The sequence below is a fragment of the Eleutherodactylus coqui genome, chromosome 6 (genome assembly GCF_035609145.1).
Source record: "Eleutherodactylus coqui strain aEleCoq1 chromosome 6, aEleCoq1.hap1, whole genome shotgun sequence".
NCBI classification, from domain to species: domain Eukaryota; kingdom Metazoa; phylum Chordata; class Amphibia; order Anura; family Eleutherodactylidae; genus Eleutherodactylus; species Eleutherodactylus coqui.
Window position 1 is genome coordinate 44,208,409 of NC_089842.1, and position 22,548 is coordinate 44,230,956.

At 44.1% G+C, this 22,548-nt stretch overlaps 1 protein-coding gene across 3 annotated transcripts; it reads left to right on the top strand.

Annotated features, from left to right (window-relative positions):
• The first annotated feature begins 477 nt into the window (after window positions 1–477).
• Window positions 478–20,266, top strand: LOC136632091 (arylacetamide deacetylase-like 4). 3 transcript variants are annotated; one of them, XM_066606711.1, is made up of 6 exons: window positions 478–705; window positions 1,702–1,909; window positions 12,620–13,080; window positions 14,207–14,408; window positions 15,347–15,410; window positions 19,366–20,266. In XM_066606711.1, exons 4-6 carry the CDS (start codon window positions 14,255–14,257, stop codon window positions 20,120–20,122), a joined length of 975 nt encoding a protein of 324 aa, XP_066462808.1. In that variant the 5' UTR covers window positions 478–705; window positions 1,702–1,909; window positions 12,620–13,080; window positions 14,207–14,254; the 3' UTR covers window positions 20,123–20,266. The 3 variants fall into 3 exon arrangements, with proteins under 3 accessions (XP_066462808.1, XP_066462809.1, XP_066462807.1); XM_066606712.1 differs by lacking the exon at window positions 1,702–1,909; XM_066606710.1 differs by lacking the exons at window positions 478–705; window positions 1,702–1,909; window positions 12,620–13,080 and adding an exon at window positions 13,234–13,755.
• Window positions 20,267–22,548: the final 2,282 nt, after the last annotated feature.

The following is a 22,548-nucleotide window of genomic DNA, read 5'->3' on the forward strand; positions in this document are numbered from 1 at the left end:
CCATCTCATCAGGGGCATGCCCAGATATGCATACATATGTATAGGGGTTGCATAGGATGAGTGAAAGCTATGGGAATCAGAACCATTTAGCATAGAGTTGCCAAATTTTTACAGATCAGGTATATTTGGAGAGATCCAAGTTAACATGTGCCTTAATTGAAAGGTGTTATACTAAATATTGTAAACAATGTTTTTTTAATTGTTGCTTTAAGAGGATGATAATGGTACACAATGTTATGAAGAAATGTTCAAGTATGTGGAACCCTCCCATGGAGTGGTATAATGTGAATATTATGTATGGTCTAGTAAACTTTATTTTTGCTGTGTAAAACATGCCTCGACTTATCAGCATAGCGCCATCACATGCCAACACCCTGTCAGCACCACATCATTGTACGCCAGCAACCTGTTTGACTTCTGCTTTAAGAGGGTGTTACACTCAGCTATCTGGCATTGACTGTACAGTGAGGAATATTGAGAGGAGCCAGGAAGTACTAGGTTTAAAAGAAGACACAACCAGCTGCAAAAATGCTTGGAGTAATAGCCACTCCACTGGGTATAATTGCTATTTTTCTTGTGCTTGGTCTGCTGATATTTTTGGGGGTAACGTGGTATGAATCCTCAAAAGCGGAGATCCCACCAAGGAATGCGAATCCGAAATCACTTTAGAGAATGCATATATTTTCCACTGGCATCTTCATACTGGTAAGTCCATGTCTTGCTTAGATCATGAATTTCATTTTTGTGTGGGAACTTATTCTGCAGTCTGTGTTACATTGCACCTTGTTGTTGAGCACCTTGCAGTATCTGAGGCACTCTACACAATTTTTTTTCTTTTTTCATAAAATTTTTGCAGTGGTTTTGCCCCAGTTCAGCCCATAAACTTTGATAGAGAAACCTATATAATTTAAAATCGCTTTTAAAAACAATGGTCATGTAGTACCGCAATGCAGTAGGCAAACGTGGTCATGGACATAGCATAGAGCAGATGAGAGTTATCATACTGAAGGGCAACTTAAAGTCACAGCGTCACAGAAGAATTTGGGAGTATAAGTTTATGGCCATGTTTTACACCCTCAAGAATGGAATGAACCTCAGCCCGGGATTCTTGCATAAGTGGGGAATATGAAAGGTCTGAAGGAGGTCAAGATGCGTGTTCTCTTCCCAATCATTTTTTGTTTTTTTCATAAAAATTCAAAAATTGATTGCAAGAATGTTTCCATCCAATAGGTAGTGCTGCTGAGGTAGTATTTCCATCTTCTTCTATGTGCATTAGAGATAAGAGGCATCATAAAACTGTCACATTCTTCAGCTCAGTGGACTGATTTAGTGCTTATCTCTCTGCATCTGTATGTTACAATTATTTGCCATCCAAACTACTTTCATTCATTAGCTTGATAAAGAGAGCGATATCCCAAGAGCTCGCTGTAACATCATGCATTTTTGTTAGCCATTAAAAGGTATCATATCTATAAGATTCCTTGGTTTCTCTTACTGAGAACAATCACACTTTTATGAACCTGTTATACTGTTATAAAGGCAAAATCATTCAGCATTTTTAAATGTTTTTTTGCTACATGTTTTGTTGTTTTATTTGCTCCTGGCCAAAAATTGATTGTTTGGTCATAAGAAACCTGAAATATGGACAGCCCCTTTAAGGGAATATCTATTAATGTTTTTGTTAATTCATTTAAACTCTAGGTGAATGTTTTTGAGAAACTTGGTCTTAGGTATTTGCTAGAAAAAAAAATATTGGTGCCTAAGCTAAAGGAGAATTCGCAAATCTTAAAGGAAGACTTAAAATTTGATGGAGTGCCAGTGAGAGTCTACCAGCCCCGATATTCTTCTATTGGTGAAAGAAAAGGAGTTGTCTTCTTCTGTGGAGGAGGAGTCATGTATGGAAGTATTGGTAAGCAAGTGAACCCATTAGGCTCAAGGATTTAGCTTATTTTCTCCAACAAATAACAAGATATCAAGAGACTTCTTTGTTTGTGTTTTTTTCATAGAACCCCCCCCCCCCCCCCAAAAAAAAAAACAACTTTTTTTTCATGATACTACTTTTCTCACTGCATTTTTATTGGTGATTTTTGGTCACACACACATTTTTTGTTTGGCTTTTCTACCCTATAGAGAAGCCCATAAGCAAAAAAAATACCATACTCAGACCATGCTGCGATTTTTGAAAACACCATAGATCCAAAATGAATAAACCGAAAGTAGGAAAAACCGCTGATACAAAAATGCACTATTTGTAGTGTATTTTATAATACGTTATTGAGCTATGAATAACGTCTTGACATCCCTGTAGAGATACATCTTTAATGCGGCATTTTTGCGAAAACAACTGTACGGCACCAGTTTTAGAGGGAGGAGGCGCCCTCTGTCACCCATCGCTTTCCCCTGTGATGAGATCACGGGGTGCTGATAAGTTGTCATTGGAAATGCACTGTGTAATGCAAACTATTGGATGATCACATGTGCAAGTCCCTTTTTGGAACGAATAAGTGTAGAAAAAAAGTTTTAATGAAGCAGGATTTTAAAAAGATGTTTAATTAAAAAAAAAATCTTTAAAGGACTAAAACATAAAAAATTATGTAAATTTGGCATATCAGCATAATCATTTCTACCTAGAGAAGAAATGTATCATATTACTTATCCTGCTTAGTAGAAACTGTAAAACAAATGTCAGAATCACAGTTTTTTTTTGCTAATCTTCACTTCAAGGGCTCCTTTACACTAATGTATTGCTATAGTGGGTTTCGCCAATCTGCCATAGGCTCCCATGTTGCCACTCATACATATTGTGCGAAATAAAACAACTAACGACTACTTGACCGTGACTATGTATGTTTGTATGTGGGTGCTTATCATACTCCGTCCCTGGGGGACGTCATCGCTCCGCCCTTGGTGACGTCATGGTAGGTCCTACAACATATATAAAACAGAGAGCCTGACCGACAGAAGAACAACAAAGTTAGGGCTCTTGGAAGGGGAGGACAAAAATAACAAAATGAGAATACAACTAAGCCGTTATTATCTCGGACACAACTCAGCGGTCCTGACAGGAGACACTGACCTACCGCCACCACAGAGATCCGGTGGGCTGAAGGACAGGGGTGACGGCACTGCTGTGGGAGGAGCCATTGTGCAGTTTGGTAGAAAGTACTGTAGACTGCATAAGCCGACAGCAGCCCCCAGGACCTGTGATGATGTCACCATCATGTGATTACCTGTGTGAGTGGAGTCAGGGATCACATGACCAGGGGATTATCACTGTATCCAGGAGTCTGCTGAGCTGGTGATGTCTGGAAATCAGCATAGATGTACCATGTAGTAACATAGTAACATAGTTCGTAAGGCTGAATGAAGACAATGTCCATCTAGTCCAGCCTGTCTAGCCTCCTGTTTTGTTGATCCAGAGGAAGGCAAAAAACCCCAAGAGCAGAAGCCAATTAGCCCTTTTGGGGAAATAATTCCTTCCCGACTCCCTAATGGCAATCAGACTGTTCCCTGGATCAACTCCTAATAGTTCCTACCTGCCTGTATACCCGGATTAACAAATAATCTTAGATTTATAGCCTATAATATCCTTCCTCTCCAGAAAGACATCAAGTCCCCTTTAAAACTCCTCTAAGGACTTTGCCATCACCACTTCCTCAGGCAGAGAGTTCCACAGTCTAACTGCTCTAACAGTAAAGAACCCTTTTCTATGTTGGTGATGAAACCTGCTTTCCTCTAAACATAGCGGATGCCCTCTTGTTACCGTTGCAGTCCTGGGTATAAACAGATCCTGGGAGAGATCCTTGTATTGTCCCCTCATGTACTTATACATGGTTACTTGGTCGCCTCTTAACCTTCTTTTTTCTAGAGTAAATAGTAGAACTGTGTGTGTGATGTGTGGGTTTCATAATGGATGTACCATGTAGCACACCGACTGTTACATGTGGGCGGCACGTAGCAAATTACGCTTGTGTGAAGCCCACCATAATTATTGTCTTGTATAGAGCCTACTCATCAAATTAACTGCTTCATTGCTAAACATCTGTGATTAGAAGATAATTTTTATTTATACTTATTCTAAAAATATAGTCCACTCAAAGTGAATCAGTTATCATACTTGATGGCATTATGTTGTGCTATTACACCATATATTGCTTTCATGCTCCCCTGGCTATACAGGGTTATTACAAATAATTCTTCCAATTTGAAACCCCCATAACTCATTAATGACAGTCAGATACATCAATTTGATATTAATGGAAAAAGAAACTTAAAAAGTTCTGTTGCAGTACATCAAAAATGTTTTCCACATCAGAGGTGATCAATGTGGCTCCCTTTATCACTGGTCACACCGAGCCTGTAGTAAAGTCCCTGCCATACACTTTGTGGCGGATTACGACTAATGGATGCAATGACTTCTGGGATGCCACAGATCCTACATGGTGGGTGGTAAAGTGGACATGTAGTCTCTAACACCCCCCCAGAGAGAAATCACAAGGTGTAAGGTCTGGGGAACGTGGAGGCCAAGGAAGAAGTTCACTATTGTCACAATCTGCACACCTGTTTTGTAGTCTCCTATTGGGCTTGCTTCTGACTACGGGGTGAAAATGGGGTGGGGTGCCCCTTCCTGTTGGAAGATTAAACCTTGGATTTCCTGATCCGGCTGCAGCTGAAGCCATACCTGTAGCACCCAGGTACAAAATCCCCGGATTGTTTCCTCATGGATAAAGAAGGGGGCCGTAAACTTTCTTACAGGTTATAACGCAAAATGCATTTACCTTGGAATAGTCGCACGTATCCTCCATGTAGACGTGGTGGTTTTCCCTCCTTCACATTCTGACATGACGGTTGGTAAGTGAGCCTGAAAGGTGGAAGGCGACTTCATCACTAAATACTAAAGAATCCATAAAACATTGCTTTAGAGTTAGAATATTCTTGGGGAAAGAACGTCGTCCCGCTGTGTCGTCTGGTTTTCAGAGCAGGTAATAATTGCAATCGGCAGGGATAACACCCCAAACGTTTGTGCAAAATCTTTGTATGAAACTTACACAGACGCGCTCCACTGTTTCCACACTTACTGGTGGACGGCCAGATGATTTTCATTTACAGATCCAACCCTTTTCTTTAAAATCAGAGTACCACTTACGAATTCTGTGCCCACTGGGTGGACCTTCACCAAAGTTTGTCCAAAACTTACATTGCACACTAACAGACTGGTATACGTGAAAATCAAGGACACAAACTGCTCTCTGGTCTACATTGGGAGCCATTTTGTCTCACAATATCCTTAGTGACGACTAGAAAAAAACATTTTGGACCTCATTTAGCAAGTGTCAAACGGCAAGACGGTGCTTATTGCCCATAGCAACCAATCGCAGCGCAGCTTTCATTTTACCTCAGCAGCTTGAGAAATGAAAGCTGCATTGTGATTGGCTGCCATGGACAACAAGGACCGTCTTACCGTTAAGACAGTTTTGGTAAATGAAAATTTTTGAATTTCTTTTTCCATTGATATCTAATTCCTGTATCTGAGTGACATTAAATGGGAGTTATGAGAGGGGTTTCAAAGCAGGAAGATACTTTGTAATAAACCCGTATCTCCCTTCTTCTCCAGTACCGTATATACCGGCGTATAAGACGACTTTTGAACCCCGAAAAATCGGGTCTGAAGTCGGGGGTCGTCTTATGCGCCGGTAATACAAAAAAAAAAAAAGTGTAAAAAAAAAAAATTCATTACTCACCTCCCCCGGCGTTCTGTCGCGCTCCGGCAGGATGTCGCTCGCTCCTCGTCCCCGGCGCAGCATTGCTTTCTGAATGCGGGGCTTGAAATCCCCGCTTCCAGAAAGCTAGTACACACGCCGGCAGCCATGACAGCATTGAATGGCTGTGATTGGCTGAAGGCGCACGTGTTAGCAATCACACCCATTCAATGATGTCATTGAATAGTGTGATTGGCTGAAGCCACGTGTGTTTTAGCCAATCACAGCCATTCAATGATGTCATTGAATAGTGTGATTGGCTGAAGCCACTGTGTTTTAGCCAATTACAGCCATTCAATGATGTCATGGCTGCCGGCGTGTGTATTAGCTTTCTGGAAGCGGGGATTTCAAGCCCCGCATTCAGAAAGCAATGCTGCGCCGGGGACGAGGAGCGAGCGACATCCTGCCGGAGCGCGACAGGACGCCGGGGGAGGTGAGTAATGATTTTTTTTTTTTCTCCACTGAATACCGGCGTATAAGGTGAAAGTTGGGGGGTCGTCTTATACGCCTCGTCGCCTTATACGCCGGTATATACGGTAACTTAAGACTGGAGGACAAAAAGAACTTTTAATATTCTGAAAAGATGGACACTACTATTATAGTCAATAGGCTGACTGCTTTATTATCCCAACCAAATTGGGGTTTGCACTCTTAATTTCTAGATGCCCCAAAAAGCATAAGTATTGGTCCCTCTATCACACAAACTAATTGGAGAACACTTAGTTGCATGTTATTATTGTAATATATACATATTAATTCTAAGATTTAAGCATTACGGTATCTGATTCACCTTTTAGTTATTCAACTATATATACTTTTGTTTATTTAATAGAGATGAGCGAGCACCAAAATGCTCGGGTGCTCGTTACTCGAGACGAATTTTTCGCGATGCTCGAGGGTTCGTTTCGAGTAACGAACCCCATTGAAGTCAATGGGCGACTCGAGCATTTTTGTATATCGCCGATGCTCGCTAAGGTTTTCATTTGTGAAAATCGGGGCAATTCAAGAAAGTGATGGGAACGACACAGAAACGGATAGGGCAGGCGAGGGGCTACATGTTGGGCTGCATCTCAAGTTCCCAGGTCCCACTATTAAGCTACAATAGCAGCAAGAGTGCCCCCCCCAACAACTTTAACATCTGAAAAACCCTCATTAGCAATGCATACCTTAGCTAAGCACCACACTACCTCCAACAAAGCACAATCACTGCCTGCATGACATTCCGCTGCCACTTCTCCTGGGTTACATGCTGCCAAATCCCCCCCCACGACCCAGTGTCCACAGCGCACACCAAACTGTCCCTGCCCAGCCTTCAGCTGCCCTCATGCCACGCCACCCTCATGTCTATTTATAAGTGCGTCTGCCACAGGAAAAGCAGACACACCGCAGAGGGTTGGCATGGCTAGGCAGCGACCCTCTTTAAAAGGGGCGGGGCGATAGCCCACAATGCTGTACAGAAGCAATGAGAAATCCAATCCTGTGCCACCTCCATCTGGAGCTGCACACGTGGGCATAGCAATGGGGAACCTATGTACCACACACTATTCATTCTGTCAAGGTGTCTGCATGCCCCAGTCAGACTGCGTTTTTTTATATATAGTCACAGGCAGGTACAACTCCGCAATGGGAATTCCGTGTGCACCCACAGCATGGGTGGCTCCCTGGAACCCACCGGCGGTACATAAAAATATCCCATTGCATTGCCCATCACAGCTGATGTTATGTCAGCTGTAATGCAGGTGGGCAAAAAATTAATTGGATTACACTGTAGGCGAGGGCCCACAAAAATTGGTGCACCAACAGTACTAATGTACCTGAGAAAAATTGCCCATGCCCAACCGAGAGGGCAGGTGAAACCCATTAATGGCTTTGGTTAATGTGGCTTAATTGGTAACTAGGCCTGGAGGCAGCCCAGTTAAAATAAAATTGGTTGAGGTGAAAGTTTCAACGCTTTAATGAGCATTGAAACGTATAAAAATTGTTTACAAAAATTATATGACTGAGCCTTGTGGGCCTAAGAAAAATTGCCCGTTCGGCGTGATTATGTGAGGTTTCAGGAGGAGGAGCAGGAGGAGGAGGATGAATATTATACACAGATTGATGAAGCAAAAAGGTCCCCGTTTTGGATGGTGATAGAGAACGATGCTTCCATCCGCGGGTGCAGCCTACGTATTGCTTAGGTATCGCTGCTGTCCGCTGGTGGAGAAGAGAAGTCTGGGGAAATCCAGGCTTTGTTCATCTTGATGAGTGTAAGCCTGTCGGCACTGTCGGTTGACAGGTGGGTACGCTTATCCGTGATGATTCCCCCAGCCACACTAAACACACTCTCTGACAAGACGCTAGCCGCAGGACAAGCAAGCCCCTCCAGGGCATACAGCGCGAGTTCAGGCCATGTGTCCAGCTTCAAGACCCACTAGTTGTAGGGGGCAGAGGCGTCAACGAGGACGGTCGTGCAATCGGCTACGTACTCCCTCACTATCCTTTTACAGTGCTCCCGCCAACTCAGCCTTGACTGGGGACCGGTGACACAGTCTTGCTGGGGAGCCATAAAGCTGTCAAAGGCTTTAGAGAGTGTTCCTCTGCCTGCGCTGTACATGCTGCCTGAGCTCTGCGCCTCCCCTGCTACCTGGGCCGCGGAAATGCGCCTTCGGCCACTAGCGCTGTCGGATGGGAAGTTTACCATCAGTTTGTCCACCAGCGCCCTGTGGTATAGCATCATTCTCGAACCCCTTTCCTCTTCGGGAATGAGAGTGGAAAGGCTCTCCTTATACCGTGGATCGAGCATTGTGTACACCCAGTAATCCGTAGTGGCCAGAATGCGTGTAACGCGAGGGTCACGAGAAAGGCATCCTAACATGAAGTCAGCCATGTGTGCCAGGGTACCTGTACGCAACACATGGCTGTCCTCACTCGGAAGATCACTTTCAGGATCCTCCTCCTCCTCCTCCTCTGGCCATACACGCTGAAAGGATGACAGGCAAGCAGCATCTGTCCCCTCAGCAGTGGGCCAAGCTGTCTCTTCCCCCTCCTCCTCATGCTCCTCCCCCTCCTCCTCAACGCGCTGAGATATAGACATGAAGTTGCTCTGACTATCCAGCGACATACTGTCTTCCCCCGCCTCCGTTTCTGATTCCAAAGCGTCTGCCTTTATGGTTTGCAGGGAACTTCTCAAGAGGCATAGCAGAGGAATGGTGATGCTAATGATTGCAGCATCCCCGCTCACCATCTGGGTAGACTCCTCAAATTTTCCAAGGACCTGGCAGATGTCTGCCAACCAGGCCCACTCTTCTGTAAATAATTGAGGAGGCTGACTCCCACTGCGCCGCGCAAGTTGGAGTTGGTATTCCACTATAGCTCTACGCTGATCATAGAGTCTGGCCAACATGTGGAGCGTAGAGTTCCACTGTGTGGGCACGTCGCACAGCAGTCGGTGCACTGGCAGATTAAACCGATGTTGCAGGGTCCGCATGGTGGCAGCGTTCGTCTTGGAGTTGCGGAAATGTGCGCTGACCCGGCGCACCTTTCCGAGCAGGTATGACAAGTGTGGGTAGCTTTTCAGAAAGCGCTGAACCACCAAATTAAAGACATGGGCCAGGCATGGCACGTGCGTGAGGCTGCCGAGCTGCAGAGCCGCCACCAGGTTACGGCCGTTGTCACACACGACCATGCCCGGTTGGAGGCTCAGCGGCGCAAGCCAGCGGTCGGTCTGCTCTGTCAGACCCTGCAGCAGTTCATGGGCCGTGTGGCTCTTCTCTCCTAAGCTGAGTAGTTTCAGCACGGCCTGCTGACGCTTGCCCACCGCTGTGCTGCCACGCCGCGTGACACCGACTGCTGGCGACGTGCTGCTGCTGCTGAAACATCTTGATTGCGAGACAGAGGTTGCGTAGGAGGAGGAGGAGGGTGGTTTAGTGGAGGAAGCATACACCCCCGCAGATACCACCACCGAGCTGGGGCACGCAATTCTGGGGGTGGGTAGGACGTGAGCGGTCCCAGGCTCTGACTCTGTCCCAGCCTCCACTAAATTCACCCAATGTGCCGTCAGGGAGATGTAGTGGCCCTGCCCGCCTGTGCTTGTCCACGTGTCTGTTGTTAGGTGGACCTTGGCAGTAACCGCGTTGGTGAGGGCGCGTACAATGTTGCGGGAGACGTGGTCGTGCAGGCCTGGGACGGCACATCGGGAAAAGTAGTGGCGACTGGGAACCGAGTAGCGCGGGGCCGGCGCCGCCATCATGCTTTTGAAAGCCTCCGTTTCCACAAGCCTATACGGCAGCATCTCTAGGCTGATCAATTTTGCAATGTGCACGGTTAACGCTTGAGCGTGCGGGTGCGTGGCGTTGTACTTGCACTTGCGCTCAAACAGTGGCGCTAGCGACGTCTGGACGCTACGCTGAGAGACATTGCTGGATGGGGCGGAGGACAGCGGAGGTGAGGGTGTGGGTGCAGGCCAGGAGACGGTACTGCCTGTGTCCTCAGAGGGGGGTTGGATCTCAGTGGCAGGTTGGGGCACAGGGGGAGAGGCAGTGGTGCAAACCGGAGGCGGTGAACGGGCATCGTCCCACCTTGTGGGGTGCTTGGCCATCATATGCCTGTGCATGCTGGTGGTGGTGCCTCCCCAGCTGATCTTGGCGCGACAAAGGTTGCACACCACTGTTCGTCAGTCGTCAGGCGTCTCTGTGAAAAGCTGCCACACCGTAGAGCACCTTGACCTCTGCAGGGTGGCATGGCGCGAGGGGGCGCTTTGGGAACCAGTTGGTGGATTATTCGGTCTGGCCCTGCCTCTACCCCTGGCCCGCGCACTGGCTCGGCCTGTGCCCACACCCTGACTTGGGCCTCCGCGTCCTCGCCCGCGTCCATGTCCCCTAGGCCTACCCCTACCCCTCAGCATGGTGTATTAGCAGTAGTGCAGAAACAGAACGCTGTAATTAAATGTGCCGCTTATTGGCCTGTGGTTGGAGGCTGACTTCGTTTACGGAACCCCAGGAAATAATTTGGCGCACGCCTGCTGTAACACTTAGCTGGCTGCGTATTTATTTGGAGAACTAATACCCCCAGCAGACACGGACCCAGAACACTGAGCACAGTGACAGGCAAGCCAAATAAATTTTTTTCCAATATTTTTTTGAAAAGGACCACACTGCGTATATTCAATCAATAATATATGTCTTCTGGCCCTGCCTACACAATTCTGTCCCTGATGTGTGTGTCACGGAACTGCAGTGTTGCACTGTTATTAACTGCAACAGAGCGGTGATTTCAGAGCCAGGAAATAATTTGGCGCAAGCCTGCTGTAACACTTAGCTGGCTGTGTATGATTTTGGAGAACTACTACCCCCAGCAGACACGGACCCAGAACACTGAGCACAGTGAGAGGCAGGCCAAATAGATTTTTTTCCAATATTTTTTTGAAAAGGCCCACTGCCTATATTCAATCAATAATATATGTCTTCTGGCCCTGCCTCCACAATTCTGTCCCTGGAGTATTACTGCAGGGCGCAATGCTCTGCACAGCCGATATACCAAAAAAAAAAAAAAAAAGGGCAACACTGCAAAAAGCAGCCTCCACACTACTGCACACGGTTAGATGTGGCCCTAAGAAGGACCGTTGGGGTTCTTGAAGCCTACAATAACTCCTAACGCTCTCCCTGCCTCCACACTTCTGTCCCTGGAGTATTACTGCAGGGCGCAATGCTCTGCACGGCCGATATACCAAAAAAAAAAAAAAGTGCAACACTGCTAAAAGCAGCCTCCACACTACTGCACACGGTTAGATGTGGCCCTAAGAAGGACCGTTGGGGTTCTTGAAGCCTACACTAACTCCTAACACTCTCCCTATAGCAGCTCCAACACGATACCACTGTCCCTCAGCTATGTCAGAATGCATCTGAGCCGAGCCGCGGGAGGGGCCGATTTATATACTCGGGTGACACCTGATCTCCCCAGCCACTCACAGCAGGGGGGTGGTATAGGGCTTGAACGTCGCAGGGGGAAGCTGTAATGCCTTCCCTGTCTTTCAATTGGCCAGAAAAGCGCGCTAACGTCTCAGACATGAAAGTGAAAGTAACCCGAACATCGCGTGGTACTCGTTACGAGTAACGAGCATCCCGAACACGCTAATACTCGAACGAGTATCAAGCGCGGACGAGTACGTTCGCTCATCTCTATTATTTAATGATTTCCTCCATCTAACCTCGTGGATCTGAATAAGGCCCAATGTCCATGGATGGATTTGAATTGCGGGTGCCCCGGCGTTCAAGCTGCCCATAGGGAAAATGGGTGTCCACTACTGAATTGAAGTAGGCGGATTTGATTTGCGGACCTTTTGGTGAAATCAAATTGCAGCATGCTTAATTTCAGGGCGGTTCCTGCACAGACAGCTTTCATTGAAGTCAATGCAGGCTGTCTGATTCGCAGCCCGTCTGCAATTGACATTGTGGACAATCCCTGGATTTTGTGGCCAAGCAGGAGTTTGAAAAAAAAGAAAACTCTACTGCGCATTTTTGCCGGCGCTTCTGCACACATCCGCAGTAGAGAAAAGAGAAGACCTGGACGGATAAGCAGGGTCCTTGGCCGTGGGCAGGGTCGGATTCCGACCCAGCCGTAGACATGAGCCTTAAAGATGCATAAATTTTACTTAAATTGGCTACATCTCAGAGCCAAGAGCTAACTCAAAGTTTTCCATCTCATTTTAATAATGGCTCTTTAATGTGATCTCTCAACAGTTTATGCAAAACACCTCCAAACTTGCTGAACTGAGTAGAAGGGTTAAACAAAGCATATAGGGGTATCTAATTATCCAGTTATTGACCCTGGTTTCCCATATTATCAAAGGTCTAATAACAATTTTTCATTAATAATTTTAGGTATCGCCTGGCTCCAGAGCACCGATGCCCCGCCGCATTTGATGACTGCCTCAAGGCAACAGTTCACTTTCTGAAGACAGCACAAGAACATGCACGATCGGTGCATGAACCTGCTGAAATAAAACTAGAAGATCTGGTTTCACTGCTTTCTCTGTGTTATATTCTGTGACCTGCGAGCACTCGGTAACCATTCTACATTAGATGCTGGGATGATGTCTTCAGAGCTATTATCAGATCTTGTTCCTACTGGCTAGAGTGTGTAGGAAATTCCTGGATGTCAAAGACTGCCATTGACTGTCCCTCATGTTTCCCAGACCTGAATCCAATTGAGAACCTCTGGAACATTCTGTATTATTGCATTTGCAGCAACCAAGTAGCACCACAAACTGCCAGCAGCTCACTGATGCCCTGATCCAGATTTGGGAGGAGATTCCTCAAGATGCCATCCACCATCCAATCAGGTGCATGCCCAGACGTTGTCAGGAGTGCATACATATACATAGGTGTTGTATAGGATGAGTGAAGGCAATGGGAATCAGAACCATTTAGTAGAGTTGCCAAATTCTTACCACATCAGATATATTTGGAGAGCTCCAAGTTTACATGTGCCTTGTTGCTGCCAATTTGCAGGACTTGAAAGGTGTTATACCAAATATTGTAAACAAAAAAGGTTTTTTTATTGTCGTGGATGATAATGAAACACAATGTTATGATGAAATGTTCAAGTATGCAGAACCCTCCCATGGAGTGATATAATGTAATTGATATTTATGGTCCAGTAAAGTTTATTTTTGCTGCATTAAACATGCCTCCACCTGTCAGCACTGTGCCATCACATGCCAACAACCTATTTCACTTCTCCTTTAAGAGGGCGTTACACTCAGCTATCTCGCATTGATTAGCAGTGAACCAGGAAGTTCAAGTGTGTTTAAGTGAACACACGAACAACTGCAAGAATGCTTGGAGTATTAGCTGCTCCTTTGGGTGTAATCGCTGTTTTTCTTGTGTTTTGCTTGCTGATATTTTTGGGGGTAACTTGGTATGAATCCTCTAAAGTGGAGATCCCACCAGGGATTGCAAATCCTAAACTACTTTGGAGAATACATGTAGTTTCCACTGGCATGTTCATCCTTGTGGTAAGTCCATAGTTTACTTAGATCATGAATCTCTTGTTTGTGTGGCTACTTGTTCGTTCTGCAGTCTGTGTTCTGCTACCCATTGTTGTTGAGCCCCTTGCAGTATCCGTGGCGCTCTACACTATTTTTTATCTTTTGGACAATCTTTGCAGCGGTTTTGCCCCGGTTTAGCCCATAAACTTTAGTAGAGAAAACGGTGTCATTTAAAACCATAGTACCGCAATGCAGTAGGCGAACGCAGCATTTATAAACCTGTTATGCTATTATGAAGGCAAAATCATACAGTATTTTTAAATGTTTTTTGCTGCATATTTTCTTATTTCCTTTGTTGTTTTGTTGTATGGTGGCTCTTAGCCAATAATTGATTGTTTGGTCATAAGAGACCCAAAATATGAACAGCCCTTTTAAGGGAATATCTATTAATGTTTTTGTTACTTCACTCAAACTCTAGGAGTTTTTTGATAAACTTGGGTTTAAGCGTCTGTTAGAAAAATTACCCATGCCTAAGCGGCAGGAGGATCCAGAGATCTTCAAGAAAGACTTACAATTTGATGGAGTGCCGGTGAGAGTCTACCAGCCCCGATCTCCTTCTGTTGGTGGCAGAAAAGGAGTCGTGTTCTTTCATGGAGGAGGATTCGTGTATGGAAATATTGGTAAGCAAGTGAAAACCTTAGGCTCAAAGACTAATCCATACAGTTATTTTCTTTTCCTCCAACAAATAACAAGATATCAGGAGACTTCTTTCTTTGTGTGTGTGTTTTTTTTTCATAGAACCTCCCTCTAAAAAATAGCAGGCTTTTTTATGATATCTACTTTTTTTTCACAGCGTTTTTGATGGTGTTTTTTGGTCACACACAAATTTTCTGTTTGCCTTTTTTATCCTACAGAAAGGCCTATGGGAAAACATTGAACGACAGTTAACATCTTGACATGATGTTTTTTGCTGCAAAAAAATGACAAAAAAACCCTTTGGAAATACATCAATGATGTAGCATTTTTGAAAAAACAACTCTATGGCACCAGTCTTAGGCCTCCCTCACACCGGGCATTTGCAGAAACGCAGCGTTTTTCAAGCTGCGTTTTCTGCAGATTCCGCCCGGCTTCAGCAGCGCTGGCATACTTTATGCCAGCGTTTTGGCTGCGTTTTCAGCTCGGCTGAAAACGCAAGGATGCTGGAAAGAAAAAAAGAAAGCAATACTCACCTAGCCGCTGCAGTCCGGGTCGCGGCCGCTGCTCTCTGCCTCTGATCCGGGCTTCCCCTGCACTCCCAAGTCTATTGCCGTAGGCCAGGTTTGAGAACCCCGCCTCCAGCAATAGAGTGCTGTGATTGGTTGTCGGCGTGCTCGATGCCCAATCACAGCCCCCTCATTAACTGTTTTAGCCAATCAGCGCCGGCAAGCTCTGATTAGCTGAGGGCCTTAGGTTGTTTTTTTATATAATTGGTGGAATGATCAGTAGCAACTTGTGATAAGCTCTATACATAAATGTAATAGGTCGTTTTTTTTTTTTTATAAATGCCCTAATATAGGAACATTTGTGATACTAATAGGCATCGATGCCAGGAACTAATTTTTTGTTTATTTGGTTTTAGACCTTTATGACAGTTTCTGCGAATACCTAACAAAGAATTCTGGAGCCGTGGTTGTCTCTGTTGGGTAAGGTGACAATTCCTCTAACATTTACTTATGTTTTAGCTCCTTAGTAACCAGCAATAGACCTTTCTTCGGCGGTCAATGATGGGCATTAAACCTTCCCATATGTCTTTTTACTGCATGGTAGTTTTTTTCAGTATGAGAACTCATGCTGGTAGAGGTAACAGTTTAGCAGATTAATGACAGTTGGACTACTACTCTAAAGACCTGGATCAGAGAAACCACCTAAACCCTTAGATGCCACAGTCAATAGTAGACATCTAAGTAGGTTTAGAGGGAGGGGGCTCCCTTTGTCATCCATCGCTTTCCCCTGTGGCGAGATTAACGAGGGCAACTAAATTAATAAACAGAATGGGAGGACTGGAATACCCAGAGAGGTTATCAAAGTTGACAGCTAAGGGGCGATCACATAACTATGTATAAATACATGACGGGACAATACAAGGATCTCTACCATGATCTGTTTATACCCAGGACTACGGCAGTAACAAGAGTGGAAAGAAGGTTTCATCACCATCATAGAAGGTGTTTTAACTGTAAGAGGAGTGCGACTGTGGAACTCTCTGCCTGAGAGTAGCAAAATCAAGAGAGGAGTTTAAGAGGGGACTAGACATCTTTTTAGAGCGCTGTGACATTACAGGAACTTTTCAAATGTTGATCCAGAGATTATTCTGACTTCCAATTATGGAGTCGGGAAGGAATTTGTTCCCGCAAAATGGGGTAAATTGGATTTTTGCCTCATTGCAGGTTTTTTGCCTTCCTCTGGATCAACAAAGGGTGGGGGGGGGGGGGGGTGGAAACAGGCTGAACTAGATGGACATTTGTCTTTTTTCAGCCTAGCATGCTATGTTACTATGTTATAACTTTGGGAGTCACAGTTGCAGGAGGATCAGTGAATTATTAGAGTACTTTCACAGACTGAAATCCTTATTCAAAATCAATAAAACGTAACTTTTAATCACAATATCATAAAATCTTATATCAAGAACCAGGCCTCATAAAGTTTATTTGTGAATGAACAACAAATGGTTTAGTAGGGTATGCACCAGCGTTTGATTTGGTTAGGGCCAAAGAAGAAACCCTCAAACCAAATCTCCCCTAATAGGGAATAAATCAGGTATACCGGACTGATGTAGTATGATAATAATGTCAGTCTCAGCTGTCCGGTTATATCTGGCCCGGGTGCTTGCCCTCATTTAAACCCATATATTTAAAATAGATGGTTTTATGGACATGTGTATTAGTCCAGAACTATGGGTTCTATAGATATTCCACTCAAAGAATAGCTAATTTCAGGGACATGTTCATTAGTTCAAAAAATATAGGCTCTATAGGTGTTTATCTCGACGCGTTTCTATCGCTTGTGCGATTCATCAGGAGCCATATATTCAAAAGAGAGTAAGATATAGAGGGCAAGATATAACCGGACTGCTGCCTCTCATCTGATTGGTCCCGCTGAGCCAATGAGAGGCAGCAGTCACTCACCCATTCATAAATTCATGAATGGGTGTGTGAGTGAGATCTGCCTCTGATTGGTCAGGCTGTGACCAATTAGAGGCAGCTCATTCAGCAGGCGGGGGTTTTAAATCCCCGGCTGCTGCATACTACTCACAGCTGTTCAGAGCAGTTCAGGAGGACTGCCGCTGGCCGCGCTGAACTCCGTCTGCCGGGACCAGGTGAGTATATATATATATATATATATTTTTTTTACACATTTCTGGATGAATTGCAGGGAAGGGCTTATATATTTAACCCCTTCCCGACAATTCATCATGCGATCGCCAGCAGCCCATTGCTTTCAATGGAGCCGGCTGTATTGCCGGCTCCATTGAATTCAATGGGCTAACATCGTTCTGCCGGGACAAGGTGAGAATATATTTTTTTTATTTTTACACACTTCTGGATGAATTGCAGGGAAGGGCTTATATATTTAGGCCCTTCCCGACAATTCATCCCGCGATCGCCGGCAGCCGATTGCTTTCAATGGAGCCGGCTGTATTGCCGGCTCCATTGAATTCAATGGGCTAACATCGTTCTTCTCTACCACAGCTGCTACAGCTGTGGCAGAGGAGAACGATTGTTATGCTGACAGTGGGGGGGGGGGGGTCTCACTCTTGCCACTATTGTGGCTTAATAGTGGGACCTGTGAACTTGAGATGCAGCCCAACATGTAGCCCCTCGCCTGCCCTATCCGTTTCTGTGTCGTTCCCATTACTTTCTTGAATTTCCCAGGTTTTCACAAATGAAAACCTTAGCGAGCATCGGCGATATACAAAAATGCTTGGGTCGCCTATTGATTTCAATGGGGTTCGTTACTCAAAACGAACTCTCGAGCATCACTGAAAGTTCGACTCGAGTAACGAGCACCCGAGCATTTTGGTGCTCGCTCATCTCTAGTTATAACTCTTATTTATTCCTATTCTAAAAATATAGCCCCCTCAAAGTAAGGGCTCTTACCCACTTGCATTCTTTTAACGCTGCGATATCGCTGCGTTTTTTTAACACAATTGTCAATGAGACTTTCTAATGTTAAAAACTTATTGCGCAAAAATTGCACAGCACAAACCTGCGATGCATTTTTAACATTAGAATGTCCCATTGACAACCGCATGAAAAAAAATGCAGCGATAAAAAAGTGCAAGTGGGTAGAAGCCCTTAATCAGTTATCATACTTGATGCCAAAATCACACTGCTGTGCTATTATACAGTATATTGCTTTCATGCTCCCTGTCTATACAGGGTTATTACAAATAATCTATCCAATTTGAACCCCCATAACTCATTAATGACACTCACATACATCAATTTGATATTAATGGAAACAGAAATTAAAAAAGTTTTGTTGCACATCAAAATGTTTTCCACATCAGAGGTGATCAATGTGGCTTCCTTTGTCACTCCACACGCCAAGCCTGTAGTCAAGTTCCTGCCATACACGTTGTAGCGGATCACTACTGACTGATGCAATGGCTTCTGTGATGTGTATTCACAGATCCTGCATGGTGGGTGGCATGTAGCCTCTCCCACATGTGGCATGTGGCATGTTAACACTCCTACAGAGAAAAAGAAACACAAGGTGCAAAGTTCGAAAGAATGTGGAGGCCAAGGAAGAAGTTCACTTTTGTCACCATCTGTACAGCCAATGCAACTGTTTGCTAGTCTCCTATTGGGTTCACTTTTGACTACAAGGTGAAAATGGGGGGAGTGCCCTATCTTGTCGCACATTTTCCTACTGGCTATAGCGCAAAACACATTCACCTTGGGGGAGTTGCACTAATCTTTTGCACAGTTATAATAGAGGAGATCACAGCTCATCCTCCTGACTGTATACTTCTGGGCTGTAACTCATTTAGGTGAATATAGTAGGTATTGATAATTAAATTCTTCCCCCCCAGAAAGTAGAATGATATAACCTTAACTAATGCTATGCTGATTGCATCATGGGATAGATATGAAACTGAAAGTAAAAAAGCTAACTGTCGAGGTGGTGACTGATGTGGGGCTGTACTGCATGGAAGTGGCTGGAATACACAGGAGACCTCAAAGGTATGACAGGCAATGAGGTGAGGGGTGCAGTGATGGAAAAATGTGTTTTCGTCAGAGTGGCCCTTTAATATAATTTTTCAACAGCTTATGCAAAACTCCTCCAAACTTGGGGACCTCCGTATAAGTGTTAACAAAGGATATGGGGATCTCTAATTATATAGGTACTGACTAGAGATGAGCGAGCCTACTCGGTAAGGCAGTTACTCGAGAGAGCATCGCTCTTCTTGAGTAACTGCTTAGTGATCTGAGCAGGCTCGGGTGGGCTGCGGGGGTGAGCGGGAGGGATTGGAGTGGAACGGGGGAGAGAGAGAGATCTCTCTCACTCTTCCTCCCGCTCCCCCGCCCCCGCAGCCGACCTTTGTTTCCCCTATCATCAAAGGTTTAATAACACATTTTTGATTATTAATTTCAGGTACCGCCTGGCTCCAGAGCACCGATGCCCCGCTGCATTTGATGACTGCCTCAAGGCTACAGTTCACTTCCTGAAGAAGGCAGAAGAACATGGAGTCGATCCTTCTTCCGTTATAATATGTGGAGACAGTGCTGGGGGCAATCTCACAGCTGGGGTCTGTCAAGGCCTCGTGGGTATAGCAGACATTCCAAAGCCTCTTGCCCAGATAATGATATATCCTGTGGTGCAGATGGCTGACTTCAATATACCGTCATACCAACAAAACAAGATGGTTCCTTTGTTACTCCAAGAACGTGCTCTATACTTTGTACTGAGGTATATAGGTGCTGATCTATCTTTATCAAAAGAAATTCTAAAGGGCAGCCATGTTACACCTGAAGTAAGAGAGAAATTAAGTAAGTGGTTGAGTTCTGAAGAGTTTCAGGTCAAAGGCTACAAACCGCACATCATGGCGCCCTTTAATAAAGGTGTTTATGAGAAGGTTAAGAAATCTCTTGAGCTTGCATGTTCTCCATTGTTCTCCGATGATGCTGTGTTTCGGCAACTACCAAAGGCCTACATACTAACATGTGAGTTTGATGTTCTCCGTGATGATGGAATACTCTACAAGAAACGGCTGGAGGACAATGGAGTCCCGGTCACATGGTTTCATGTGAAAGATGGCTTCCATGGAATTCTTAGCTTCTTTGATCAGCCTGAGGTGGTGTCTGGAAAGCTGGCTATGGATAATGTTGTTACTTATATTAAAAACCTTTGAGACTTTGCAGGATGAAAATGTATTTGTGTCTGAGATATTATAGAACACATGAGATCTTGCATCTATCATTGTATTGCAGCTTTATATCATTAGGCCTGTGAAGATGTTGTAGCATTTAATAAAGAAGTGGAATCACTATGACAACCCGTTTCCAAAATCCCTCTTGGGTCATATGGACATCATAGAGGGTTGTTCTTCCATCTATGTGGCAGAGCAACAGCTTAGTTTTAAAGGTAGAATGTATGGCGCAGTGGTGACGGATGGAGGCGGCACATATAATCAATGAAATTTACTGAACAATGGCAACTACATTTTGTTTCTCCATAGAAGGGTCATAACTATTTGAATGATACCTGAAATTGAGCTGATAGTCTGTGGTACATAGCATTCAACTCTTGTCAGCAGCAAGTCACTTTCAGAGCACATGTTGTCTGTTGGCCAACACCGTCTGGGCTACATTTCCATAGCCCAACCCAATGTGCCCTAGGAACACTAAACATCATTGATGCATGATTCTTAAACTGTTGCTAGCAAATGCATAGCCGATGGTCTTTACTGGTTTGCACACTGATCCATGGGGGCCTCACTTATTACTCAATGACGGGAGATTACATCACGCTGCCCTTTCATTGAAACCCTCCACCCAAGTGGAGTCTCACAATGTGTACAATAACTCTGTGGAGATGCCCCTTAAATCAATTTTGTGAGAGCAGCAAATCTTCTCTTCTAGGGAACTTGGGCCTGAAAAGTGTTAATGTTTGGTGTTCTCACTACCTACCACTGTTTGACTATGCAGAATTCACCCTAGCCTGCTTTAACACTTGTCAGTCACCCATAGCTAGCCTGGGATTGGGTAGAGAGATTTCCTATAAAGAAAAATAGAATCGGAGAGGAGCTGCTACCGTTAAAAAAATTTCATTCTTTATTGAGTAAAAAAAAGCATACAGCTCACAGGCCCACGCTGAACGCGTTTCGGCTACAATAGTCTTTATCAACAGCTATGAGGTATGGAATACACAAGACATTTATAGACAAAATACAAATTAAAATCAAAGAAGCAATACCTGTGTGTGCTAGCTTGTCAGGAGGAGAGATGGCTGAGGAATGGTGTGGAGGGTGTGTTCAAGAGCTAATTACACCACCTGTTACAACCAGCATACAGAGGTTTAAAACAGACAGACAGAGGAACAAGTATGTATATGGATATTTGGAAAATGGTAATAAAATGCATCTGTACCGCGATAAATAAGTGAGGATTTTAAGGGGAAAGGAATCTGGAAGGCAAAAATTCCAACAAAGCAAAGTTCATGAGAAGAGAAAAAAAAACCAAACAAACAAAAACCCTTTTTTCTGAATACATACTCTTAGATCTCATAGATATAAAGTTACATAAATTGTCTCTGCATAGTAATAAAACGATTGCAGGATATGTAAGTTCATCAAAATCTACAGAGCAGAAGTCAAGGAAAAAAACAAAAAAGCAAAAAAACAAAAACATTAAAATTAAAAAAAAAAATTCTTTTTCTTTTTTCTTTTTTTCTCTCTCCCTCTTCCCCCTTTATATATTTTGTTTTAATAAACACAGAATAAATCCGTTCTATAATTCATGCCAAACGGAAATCTAGTATTCAGTTCCAAGATCCAATAAGCTTCCCTACGGAGAATATCCTTCATTTCTTCTTTTTGTTTCCTATTTTTCCAAACTCTGTCTATACCCAAATATGAGAAATTTTTTGTCTCACTGCCATGTTTTAGGATAAAATGATTTGCAACCCCTGATTTTCCTAATAAATTTTTTTGGATGTCCCTCAGGTGTTCTGCTATTCTGGTATGTAGTCTTCTGGAGGTACATCCTACATAAAGTAGATTACATAGGGTGCATACTATTATATAGATTATTCCACTAGTTTTGCAGTTAATAAAACTATTGATTTTGTATTTTTTGTTGTTCTGTGGGTTAATGAATTCCCTAGATTTATTAAGGGTGTACTGACAACAACCACAACGTGGGTCTGCAGATTTAAAAAATCCATTAATATTAATCCAATTATTTTTGGGTTTCTGACATATAAAATTCTTAGATACTCTGTCTCCAATAGTACGGTTTCTGCGAAAGGTGCATAACACGCCTTTATCTAAGATAGATTTTAAATCATCATTCTGTTTTAAAATTGGAAGGTAGGAGAAGAATAACTTTCTTATCTGTGGGAATTCCCTACTGTATGGTGTAGTGAAGACAATTGTGTTGGATATACCATCAGATAAATCTTTATCCTCGTACAGTAAAGTCTTTCTATCCATTTTACTAACCTTGTCCTTAGCATTCCTCAAAATTTGTGGATTGTAACTTCTGCTCGCCAAGCGGGTACAGATTGGATTTTCTGACATATAGCTTGATGTATTAGTGCATATGCGTTTTGCCCTAA